The 12,784-nt window shown below is 38.0% G+C and overlaps 1 protein-coding gene across 1 annotated transcript; it reads right to left on the bottom strand.

The window, feature by feature from the left end:
- Positions 1–2,142: 2,142 nt before the first annotated feature.
- LOC133928775 (receptor-like cytoplasmic kinase 185) lies at positions 2,143–9,644 on the bottom strand. The gene is made up of 5 exons (XM_062375257.1): positions 9,273–9,644; positions 8,110–8,306; positions 7,745–7,934; positions 4,171–4,562; positions 2,143–3,342 (listed from the first exon to the last, which is right to left on the bottom strand). Exons 1-5 carry the CDS (start codon positions 9,376–9,378, stop codon positions 2,800–2,802), a joined length of 1,428 nt encoding a protein of 475 aa, XP_062231241.1. The 5' UTR covers positions 9,379–9,644; the 3' UTR covers positions 2,143–2,799.
- Positions 9,645–12,784: the final 3,140 nt, after the last annotated feature.

Raw genomic sequence — 12,784 nt, 5'->3', positions numbered from 1 at the left:
ACGAACACACCCACTCCTCCATCTTCGCAAGCTGTGGGGTCCGTAACCACTCCGGTGCCTTCCTCTCCTCCGATCGATGATGCGCCACCACCAGCTCAAGTGCATGACCGTCCAGGCAACCGCCAAATGTATCCACAAGACCCACACGCACCGTGGGTGTCCGACGTGGGCACCCATGTGAAGGAAAGGATGATAGTTCCATCAATGGCAAGGAGGGCAACGAGAAGCCACAAGCCACCGCTCGCGCCCATGTGCCTGCTGCTTCACCACCCCAGCCACAGCGTGGTCGTCCTCCTAATCAGCATCGGCAAGATCTTCCTCTTCCCCTTCCACTTTCTTTGATTCATTTTTTTTGCCTTAATTTCTTCCATGCTTCTTAATGTGTTGCTACACCAAGAAACAATAAGATGATCGAGACACAAATGTTCCTTGCAATTCTTAATTTCTTAAACAGGTTTGCTTCCTAATTTGTACCAAGTCAACAAAGGAATCAACGCATCGAAAACTCCGGTGGCTATTTTGGTAAGATTCCCCATCCCCTCGGCCCTTTCCTTCTTCTCCTGAATCTGATTGCCAAAAAAAATATCACAGTATGTCTGATTGAAGTATTAACAGTGTGGTGATTGAATGATTGATCTTACGATTCATCTTGTTTTAAAGTCCATCATTTCCTCACACCGTTTTACTCATCTTATTTAATAGTATTAAAGTACACTTAGTTGCTATGGTAAAATTGTGTTCAGATGCTTTATTAAGATATACTGATTAATTTTGTTGCGAGTTCGGGCAAATTATAAAGCAGTTCAACTGCACTTAGCATCTTTTGTTTCTACTGGCAACTAATCGTGTAATATATATGTATGTTTATCTCCGTAGTGGTTTCCTAACATGTTGCATATATTTGCTTCCTATTTCACGTGTTGTTTGCAGATCACCTATGGTTTATATATGTATAAGATTAACCAAGCTCATGCCAGTGCATTACCTGTTGCAAATTTGCACGTTGCTTTAGCAAGCTAAGAGATGAGGCCAGTATATTGTAGAGGGTCAAGATGTTTTTATTTATAGAATTAATAGCTCTACCCCATAATGTGCCCTGCATACTATAACCTGGGCCTTATCATTTTGAGTTTTGAACGAACTTCATATTAAGTTTTCCATACTGTCAGATCTGAAATTTTGATTGCTTTGGATGTGCCCCTCTAAACTTGATACACTGACTTCTCGATTAATTTGTGGCTCGGTCTTGACCATATGCTTTGATATCAGGAGACTATCAATTTCAGGCACTGAGACATTAGAATACTGCTAACAAGGGGAAAAGGCTTAGAGTTTCGAGGAGGAATAAAAACTCTTATCAGTAATGTACAATATTCACTGATACACAGAAGCATGTGATACCTCGTAGTATAATTGTTTTATTCTACACAAGTGGGTCACTTAAGCTATTTACAACCCGGACCAAATGCTTTCATCGATAGACCAAGCTCCCACTCTCTAAGAATGGCTAACTACATTCGATGTTCTGACACGGTCGAACATAACATTCAATTTGGATGAAGCCCATTGTACAATATGACATGTGTACTGTCTATAACCCTATTGTGAGACTATTATAACGTATCATCCTCTGTGTGCAGGTTTCACCAATTTTTTATGATGAAATCATGTTTCATAATCAGATGTTCTTAAACTCCTAATACACTAAAATTATAAATTCCTATCTACGCTATCATATTTATTCTCTTAACTGTAATCCATTATCAAATCCATGGTGTTCAGAACATTAATTTGGACGGACGCAGCAAAGCGTGCCTTCCGTCCTAGTTTCTTTAAAAGGAGATAACAAATCTGTTAGAATTGGGTGACGATATTTCATGTTTATGCTTATTTGGAAGGTGAAAGAAATATGTAATAAATCTTTCTTACAAATGCTCCGGACATGATGACGTGGCAAGAGAACAGGAGTATACCAGCCTTAATTCACCTCAAGTTTCTGATGGAATAAATCTGATGAATGAAAGTTTGGTGCATAACATTTTTAAGAAAAGTTAAGCAGATACCATTGCTCGTTAGCAAGACCTTGCAGCATAAATTGAAAAGTGAAACGGCAAAAAAAATGAAAAAAGGGACAAAAACAGGTTTCAAAAGAGCAAGCATAAGATGCAAGGGGCACAAGCTGATAGAGATAACATAAAGGTGTCTGACAACTCAACACAAAAAATGTCACAAGACAGATGTATCAAACACAGGTGGACTGCTGTAACCCCAGGTACAGACCCTTCAGGAAAAGAACATCACATCTCTCGACCCTCGGTACTCGGACTTGACATAAGCTCTACAATCCAACAATGATGCGGCCGCTGACACCCATCATGCAACAGCAATAGAAGATACCCACTGGATGAGATCTTGTGCTCCACAGAACAGATTTTGCCTTTGCTCCCTACATTTTCAGCCAAATGTTGTTCTTCGCCATGATGATAAAGGTGCATATGCATGATGATCACATTCACGAGGAACGGACGCCAGGAATGGGCATTTTGATGGTGGTTGTGATGGTGATGGTGGTATTTGTATGGAAAAGTATGAAGCAGTGGTGATAGCCAGGAAAGGAAAAGAAAAAGAAATCTCTATTCACATAGACCACGAGATCAAGATGGAATCAATGCCATGCTCCTAAATCGTCCTGTTTGGTGCTGGCAAGCAATTCATCTTTTTTCAGAATGATGAGTAGATTGAACCTTCTGCTTCAGAGTTTTACTAATTCATACTTCCAAAGCTGCCCCAAGAATTTGGTCACTTTCTCTCTCTTGAATTATCCCCCCATGTTTTGGCCTCTGCAACAGCATGCTGCCTGTCACCGGTCCTAGGAGATTCCCTCTTCATTCCTGCATGAGCAGGATTACCCACCTGCAAACCTGCCATATCCACATCATCCAAGCCAGACCGACGACCAGAACCACTGCCAGAATTTGTCCTGCCAACGTCGGCTTCATATTTTGACGCTATGGTGGCTTCTCTTCTCCTCAAATCTGGAGAATGGTGATTCGGTGAGCGGAGACGGCGTTGATCATCGATCCCGCCACCTCGACTGGCCCTCGGAGTAGATGAATTACTCCGATTATGTTGAATAGGCATGTTTGGATCATATGTCTGAGAAGCTAGGTATGAAAGAGCAGTGACCACATCTCCTATGAAGGGCCGCGTAGCAGATTGCTCTTGCAAACACATTGCAGCAACAGCCAAAGCCTGGTACAGACCCCTCATGGGGAAGCGGCCCTGAAGTAATGGATCGGCCATTTTAGGAAATTTTCTGCGGTCCTTGAATAGAGGACGAGCCTGCAAAATAATCAGGTATCCAAAATTGTAATATCAGAATATATATCCAGAGAAACGTTTATTTAAAACTGCAACTGCAAAGAAAATAGTATTAGATGGAAAATATATGCAAGCTATCAAGCAGCCTAAGAATACACACAAGGGCATTCATCAGTCAGATATAATCCAATTTACACTTTTGTGGGACCAAAATCAATGTTTAGCATGACGAATTCCAGTAATGCATTGAAAAATAAATTGGATTGAATTAGGTAATAAACAACCCCACAATGATAGCATGTGTTAGGCTTTGGAAGATAGAGCAACAGATAGAAGTATATCACCATCTGTGAGTTAATAAAGGTTAAGACATTAGACAAACAATGATATGATATGAAAAGGAAATAAAAAAATAGGACAATCGGATGACAGTAAAAGAAAAAAAAGAACCACCTAGGAACTTCTAGTGTCCCATTCTCCAATTATTAAATCCTAAGTCAGAGGTAGCAGAGTAGCCCAAAGCAACTATTTTGTTTGACAGGGGAAAAGATGATTAAGCACGGGTTCCTGATACCTCCTTGATTGGGCATTTGTTGTGCTGGCTAAGTGAGCTGCAGTGCCCATTGTCTCTGTTTCTTGGAACTGTCTTATTTTCCAGGCCAGCAAAACAGTTTAATCCCACCCTAAGTTTTTTGTCAACATCACTGTACTTTTTAATCAAATACACTATTTTGGTAATTATGTTTTAGTCTATCTCAAGAAAATTATAAGATAAGCAACCTTTCCGATGACAAATTGAAGGCAAACAATCGACCATATGAAGAAAATTTAATAGAGAAAAGAACATACCCATGCAACTAAGTTTTGCTCTCCATTAGGTTTAGTGTTGTCAATGGCTTTGCGGCCAGTAATCAGTTCAAGGAACACAACACCAAAACTATATACATCAGATTTAACCGTAAGCTGCCCTGTCATTGCATACTCTGGGGCACAGTAGCCGTATGTTCCCATAACACGTGTTGAAACATGAGTCTTGTCACCAACAGGCCCAAGTTTTGCAAGGCCAAAGTCTGATAGCTTTGGATGATACCCTTCACCAAGTAGAATGTTTGATGACTTGAAATCCCGGTAAATAACAGGAGGACTTGCCTTGTCATGCAAGTATTCTAAGCCCTTGGCGGCACCGGCAGCTATCTTCATCCGAGTGTTCCAGTTGAGAGGTTCCTTATCAGGTGGAATATCTAACAATAAAAGGTTAATTACATAATTAAGTTGCTGTTCAGAAAATGTTGACAAATATGAATAAGCCCGTGAACATTTTTTTAACAAAAAAAAAGGATCAGATAGTTACTCAACAAAATCACAATTTATCATTAAAGGGAAAAGTAGTAATGCTTTTATTCTTGGATGGTGATTTCAAGAAATTCTGAAACTGCGAAATTCCAAGTACTGAATGTGCAACAAGAAATAACACGATGCATACCCATTGTCCACAAAGCAAAGCATCTAAATGTAGAAGGATGAATGTGAGTACTGCCACTAATTGATGATATTATGCCTAGGTCCATTAGATTTCACAGAAAAGTTCCACTAATTGATGCTATTTTAGAAGAATAAAAAGAAGAAATTGAATACTCTTTGAGCATATTTGTACCGTAGTCATTCCTAGTTTTTATTAACAATTTTGCATCAGCGCAGGAGTAGGAATGCAAGGAAGTTTCAGAGGATGGGGAGTATAGCTTGAAGTGGGAGGATGAGATGATGATTCATGATTAGGGGACATTTGTGTTGTCATTCTCAGCAAATTTACCTCATCATCAGCATTCTTCCTTTACATTATAGCACGAATAAAAAATCATGGAGATCCATTGTAGTTTCTGCTGATTGACAAAGCACTTTTTTCTTTGTATTATGGGAAGGTATTCCCCATCTTGAAACACAATTCACATCATAATTTTAGAGCACGGGGTGGCTCCCCACATGAATATAAGCCAAAGAAACATATTCCATGGGAACACCTCTCAAGCAACAAACTCTTGGAAATCGAGGTAACTTTGAGGCCTACCTCACGACAAGGCACAGCCTTGAAACCAACCAAACGGCCCTTTGGTTTTTAGTATGGTTAAAGTTTTCTTCCATAGCAATCAAAAGAACAATTGAACAACCAAAAGAAACGACACTAGACCAAGGGAGAAAACATATAAAACATATGGTGGGCCAATTTATCAACTTGAAAACATATCAAAGATATGGTGTAAGCGTCGTGACACAGATTGTAGTATGTGCAACTCTGCAATCCTACCATGGCTGGGCGCCACATATTGCACCGTGCATTAGAATATGGTGGGATCAGCGTAATACTGTAACCCGATTGTCGGATCACTGGAATTCTGACAATTGTGATTTTGTTGTTGCAGTATGGAAAGACTTGGTGAGTCCTCAAGCTGTCCAGTGAACCCTCAGACAAGACTTGTTGATTGTGAATTTGTGATCATGATCAATTAAGAAAGAAAAAGGAGCAAAAAGATGAGGCAAAGTGAACAAATTCACGGTAGCCATTATTCCCATATGTGCAGATCTGTTGACGGAGCATCACTGAGCTAATGAACTCTGAAGAGTCCTCAATCAAACAGAGCCATGATTAATGACTATCAAGGAGAAAAGACCAGGAGAACAGAGGAGCTCCTCAATCAGAGAAGGCAAAAATTGATAGATGTAAAACAAACAGGTGTGAAAGGAATCTTCTTCAGTATAAAGAATGGCAACCAAGTAACTGAAGCAACAATTATTCACTCTCAAAAGAAGTATAAATATATTAGTTAAACCTAAGTACTTGAGTGCATTTAGTTACAAATTGAACCCGTTTGTGCTTGCTGGGTAATACAATGTTTTCCTACATGCCATTTTATGAGTATTCAGTAATCACTACAAATCATTGTTTTATAGTACATATTTTTGTTATAATCATATATTTTGAAAGATCTTATAAGATCATGATCATAGAATCTGATTCTGTGCATCAACAAGGCTATCCTACATACACGTAGAATCACCATACTAACAACCTTCCCTACAGATAAATCCTAAAATTATAAAATAAAACCTCACCAATCCATAATTTATGTCACATGAAAATTATGTTCTGCTAGGTATGCTTCGCAAACCATTTAGAACATTGAGTTTACTTATAGCAGTTGCACACTGTTCTTTTCACAAGCACTATATCTATAAAATTTTAACATGGCACCTTTTATGTGTATTTTGGTTTCCTACAAATGAGTTTAGGCCAAAGTCCATAACAATTAACTTGCTCAATCATGCTTGCTAGACGCCTAGACCCATTTCACATGGCACAGCAAGAATGCAAGATGGACAAAATGTGTTGCGTCGATCTAGACAATTTGTAACACAGTTGCAAGACAGATTTACCCAGGTTTAAGTTTACTACAGATGGATTTGGGTAACTAATTGATTAAAACTTAAAAAAAAAAAAGGTAAACAAAAAGCTTGGCTAGGGTTTGCTTGTCTAAACCTTTGAAATGGCATCACACAACACAACCACAGTCCCGTACTAGCCATTTGCAGCTACAGCTAGCCTTAAGAAGTTCAATAAGCGACTAAGTGAGAAGTCAAACAAACTTATGTCATTTGTGTTCAGAACTTTAGAAGATGTAATATAAAGAAATTTGAATCAAGGTACACAAAACAACTGCCTCTTATGAAAAAAAATAATGCACTAAACTCTAATCTTAACTAATAAATAAAAATTGATCACTTGAAACACATGGTTAGACATTGGTGGGTTGCCATGTAGGAGAAGTTATATGCCTTTGTAAAACAGTAAAAACCTAATGCACAGTAAATCTACATATAATAATTTTATTTTTTATGACTTAAAAATGGTAACTGCAATCAGCATAACAAAGAACTGCAATCAGCATAACAAAGTGTATCATAGACATAAGTATATTATCAACTAGTAACAGAACATGACTTAAAGAAGTTGAAGTATCAGTGAATATCAGTGAAGTATGACTTCATTATGCTCGATAAACTTGAAATAGCACCTCCACAAAAAGGGGCAGCATAAACTATAGATTGCTAGCTGCCCATAGAAGTACGACAAGATTTTATTTTATTAAGCAAATGGTTTTAACCAACGATACAAACATGCCCCCAAGTTAACCAGCCTGACTGTTGACTATATTGCCAGGTCAACAATAGTAGAGTGACAAATTATGTAGACAGCAGCAAGTTGATGAAAATATTCAGGTAGTGCTTGCAAAATTTCTAACCTCTCTATTGCAAAACATATGAAGCATCCCAAATAAAAATGCTGACATGTACAATACCGTACAACTCTTTGAATATGTGGGACTGTAAGTGTGTTTCGGTACATGTGTTTGTATTATAGCGAACTTACCATGCAAATGATCCTCAAGTGATCCCAATGGCATAAACTCGTATACAAGAAGACGTTGGTCCCCATCAGCACAGTATCCAATTAGGTTGACCAGGTTGTCATGGTGCAGTAGACTAAGCATTAGAACCTCAACCAGAAACTCCCTATTTCCTTGAAGGCCATTGCGATCAAGTTGCTTCACTGCAACAGCCTGTAAAGTAGAGAAGTTTCATTAATCAAGAGTTACATCAAAGAAAATGCATTCTTCACCTATGTGGTAATCGTATTGGTGTTTAATCAGAAATGTAATTAAATCTCTTAAACCTTAAATATGGGAGGATTGGTACAAATTTCCAATGCACGAAAGCATTTTCAGAATCACAAACCTGTCCATTCTCCAAACGTCCTTTATAAACACGGCCAAAACCTCCTTCGCCCAATAAGCAATCTTGTCTGAAGTTCTTAGTGGCAGCAGCAAGCTCACGAAAAGTGAAAGTGTGTGCTGCAATATGTTGATTGTTCCCCTCCCTCAGGATGACTGCATCCTTCTTAGAGTCTGATCCACCCTGTGGTTTTGATTTATCTAAAGCAGAAGTTAATCTAGAGTTAGGTATTATCCAAATTAAAGAATACAAACATAAACAAGGTGAACTGCTCCCAACACAAACATTAAGGTAATAAATGTAAAACTAAAACTTAATTCCGTGCAAATGGATAGCTGGATGCTAGAACACTTATCATCTTTATGTCTAAAAGTAGGGTTGCATTCCTTATAAATGTCAAATACATATAACTGAAAATATAGGTGTATTCATTATGCCACTAATCAACAATAACAACTCTAATATGTATAGCCCATTAATTTATAATATTATAATACGAGCCCAAAAAAATAATTGGTACACATCTTTTTGGTTTTCATCTGATTATATTCGAATTTCTAGCCTCTCAGACCAAACTTCGAGCATCCTATTATCATTTTTAATGTAACTACATAGTAAGAGATACAGGAATTGAAGCTACCGGTGAAATACATAACAAGCACAGAAACATAAGTGAAACTGAAGCTATTGATGCCAATCAATATCACATGATCTTAGAATGCAGGGTGAAATCGAGGGGTGGAGAAATATATGCTCAAATCAACATCAAACAAAGTATCCATCGCTTCCTATCCGTCCAAGAACATATCTTCGACGAGACTCGCCCCCATAACCCTAGGATTTCCAAAGCAATGGTCATCGTCCTATCTTGCACATAAACCCTCCAAACAGGGGATTCACTCCATCAAATGGCCCAACATGAACACAAATTCCACAAATACTAAATGCCACTCGCTAAACATAACAAACGATGTTCTCCAGCTCTAGCCATAGCTGAATTGAATAGGCTACGCGGTACCCGAAAGACGCAAGTTTGGCACATTCGCTAACCCGATCGACCTAAATCTTGGTTTTGCGCGCATCATCCGGCCACATCCAGAGGACATTACGGGTCATTTCCCACAACAAACCCACCCAAGATCCAGCCTTTTCCCCAAGAACCGCACCTGATCCGACCCGGGTAACGCGGCGATCCGACGAGCCGTCCTTGCGCGCGCCGCCCTTCTTGGCCGCCCCGTCGCCGGCCGACCCGAAGCACGGCAAACAGCCCATTCAAGAGCCGCCCTTGAGGGGGGGGGGGGGAGAACCGAGAAACGGGCGACGGAGGCCAGCCCACCAGACGGAACAGGGATTACTCCCCGATCTGGGGGCAGAGCCCCTCCCAAAATCCGATCTTTGGAAGATGCAGAGGAACTTGGATGGGATTTGGGAGCGGCGGGTCGGCGAATTTGGGGAGAGGGGGCGGGGATGAAATGGGCCAAAGGAGACAGGTGTCCGAGGTCCGAGGGCAAAAGTCAGCTCAGGGCAGAGTGAGGAGAGCGAGCATCTTTGCGGAATCAGTCCCCCGTCCTGTCGGAAAAAAAATTCTACGTCTCGTTCTGCACAGTTACCTGATAGCTACCACATTTTCTCATTTTCCAATATAGATATCAAAATGATAGATTTTATCTAAATAAAAAATTATCATATATATTTTACTTAATATATACTCTCAATGTAAATTGTTTTAGGCTCACCAACTATTCTCTAAATATAAATTATTCTCAAACTTCTATGCAATTTTTTCTGTTTTGTTTCCTTCTTACCCTTATTTAATAAATACTATCACTCTCACAAATGAATAAGTTATCTTTTTCAATACAGAATAAATAAGGAGCAATAAGATTATTTGATCTACTTTTTTAATCCTTATATATAAATCTAAAATGATCTATATTTGTAATCAGAAAGAGTATAATTTATGTTGAATTGATCTCATCAATTACTTTGAGATTCACGTTAAAAACCGGTAACAATCATTCACGATACTGCCGATACTTCCTCCTCCACTGCATATAATTTTTTACCTATACTCCCTGCTAGCAAATTCCGGTTTTCTGGATAGTACGATTTGATTTGATTTACCGTTAATTTCTTCGCTTGTCACATTAGCAAACCACAAATTTATGGTATAATATAATAAATGGTGACAAGAAAATTTTGTCCATGATACACCGGGCCTGCTGAATATGTAACTAACTTGCCTTAAGCTGACAAATAATCAAATATTTAACAAAAGGACCATGCTACCGCTGCACGCGCGGGCGTTAAGCCTCCGGCATGCACACCCGTAAAAGGAAAAAAATCACCGCCATCCGCACAGCCAAAAATGGTAAAAACTAATCATATGATTTTTTTCCCCATAACATCACAAACACCACATTTAAGGTTACACCAGTGCTAGACATGTAGAAAAATGATGGAAATTCAATCTCGTCCTTTCACTTTTGCGTCCAAAAATGACAGGCAAGTCATGTACCATCGTAAGCACACGTTTGAATAAGCGTGAAAGCAAGTTATAACACATTTAAAAGCAAATTATCAGGAAGTCTATTAGACATTAGGGAGAGCAATATGTTTCATATTGTTTAAGCAAAATTGATACGATAGGGCCCGAAATGCCCAAACGAGCACTTAAGTGGGCCCAAAATGCTCTTAATGTGACCGCACGGTATATAGTCATTCAGTCCCACCCGCAGCTAGGTGAGGAAACAAGCCAGCTCAAGCGAGCTCGGCTCTGTTAGGTGAACGAGCTGAAACATCAACTCGGCTCAGGCTTATTGCCAGCACGAGCAGGCTCGGTTTGGCTCGCTAGCCAAAGTTGCAGATCGCACAAGGGTTTTAGGCTTTCAATAAATATGCAATTAGCAAAGTAATTTTCATCTAATCCAGCTGGTAAATTTGGGATTTTAGACAACAGACACCGTCGTATTTGAGAAAATAGGCAATATGTTGGCGTATTTACAAATTTAACATCCGTATTTGGAACCTCAAACGCCGAAAACTGACTTTCGATAACTTAGAATCCGAAAACAGCCCGGTCCCACAATTTTCGGCAACTCAGTTGCCGAATACGACACTGTTTACAGTGTTCGGCAACTGAGTTGCCGAATACGGCCTCTGCATGCGCTGGCGCCCGGAAGCTACAGGAAAAAAAGCTAGCAAGCAAAAGTGTATAAAAGTGCATGTTTTTTATTTAATTCATGATTTTTTTTGAAAATACAAAAATATTTCAAAAATTCTAAATGTTTTCATGATCAAACTAGAGATCACCAGCAACCCATTTTAATTAGTTTGGTCCAAAAAGTCTGAGCCAATATTTAATTAGAATTCTCCAAATAAATCAACTTTTATAAATTCTAGTAATATTTAATGCCTCAAATAATTTCTAAAAAATCTAGAAAAATTCACTAATATTGTTATAATGTGATATACTAATTTATAAAAATATTTCTATCCCTATGTTATTTGGTGTAAAAGTAAGTTTCTTTGTAATGCTTCGTTTATATGCATTTTTATCATTTCATGTGATATTCTCTTTTTAATTCAATTTGAATAAAAATAATGCAACATGTACAAAATTTTGGTTCTCATATTAATATTAAGCCTTTGTAATGCTCCATTTATATATATTTTTTATCATTTCATACCATATTATCTTTTTAATTCAATTTGAATAAAAAATTCAAACATGATAATATGGCATGAAATGATAAAAAATATATAAATGGAGCATTACAAAGGCTTAATATTAATATGAGAACCAAAATTTTGTGCATGTTGCATTATTTTTATTCAAATTGAATTAAAAAGAGAATATCACATGAAATGATAAAAATACATATAAACGAAGCATTACAAAGGAACTCACTTTTACACTAAATAACATAGGGATGGAAATATTTTTATAAATTAGTATATCACATTATAATAATATTAGTGAATTTTTCTAGATTTTTTAGAAATTATTTGAGGCATTAAATATTGCTAGAATTTATAAAAGTTGATTTATTTGGAGAATTCTAATTAAATATTGGCTCAGACTTTTTGGACCAAACTAATTAAAATGGGTTGCTGGTGATCTCTAGTTTGATCATGAAAACATTTAGAATTTTTGGACTATTTTTGTATTTTCAAAAAAAATCGTGAATTAAATAAAAAACATGCACTTTTATACAGTGTTTTCGGTAACTGAGTTGCCGAATACGGTACCGTATTCGGCAACTGAGTTGCCAAAAATTGTGGGGCCGAGCTGTTTTCGGATTCTGAATTACCGAAAGTCAGTTTTCGGCGTTTGAGGTTCCGAATACGGATGCTAAATTTGTAAATACGTCAATATGTTGTCTATTTTCTCAAATACGGCGATGTCTGTTGTCTAAAATCCCAAAATAGCCAATCCAGCTAGAAGCACTTAGCAAAGTAATAGAATATCGATGATTTGTGAATCGTTGATCTTACAAACTTGTGAATGAAGTAGGAGATTTTTCCAGTAGTCGAATCACACGTCACACGTAGAGATTTATACAGGTTCAGGTCTCACTTAAGGCAATAGTTATATGTCATATTTACCTTATATTGATCTTCGAAATTGTTTAAAAAAGGGTTTTTGGCTAACTTAGATAGATCTAAACTTAGTCGA

Source organism: Phragmites australis, chromosome 9 (assembly GCF_958298935.1).
Source record: "Phragmites australis chromosome 9, lpPhrAust1.1, whole genome shotgun sequence".
Taxonomy (NCBI): Eukaryota; Viridiplantae; Streptophyta; class Magnoliopsida; order Poales; family Poaceae; genus Phragmites; species Phragmites australis.
This window is presented reverse-complemented; position numbering and strand designations above follow the sequence as displayed.

Excerpts from the sequence above, each read along its gene's own strand:
- LOC133928775 (XM_062375257.1), bottom strand. The coding sequence starts at position 9,378 with ATGGGCTGTTTGCCGTGCTTCGGGTCGGCCGGCGACGGGGCGGCCAAG. Across the intron at positions 7,935-8,109 it reads GACGTTTGGAGAATGGACAG|GCTGTTGCAGTGAAGCAACT; the intron begins GTTTGTGATTCT and ends TCTACTTTACAG. Across the intron at positions 3,343-4,170 it reads AGCAAAACTTAGTTGCATGG|GCTCGTCCTCTATTCAAGGA; the intron begins GTATGTTCTTTT and ends ATTATTTTGCAG.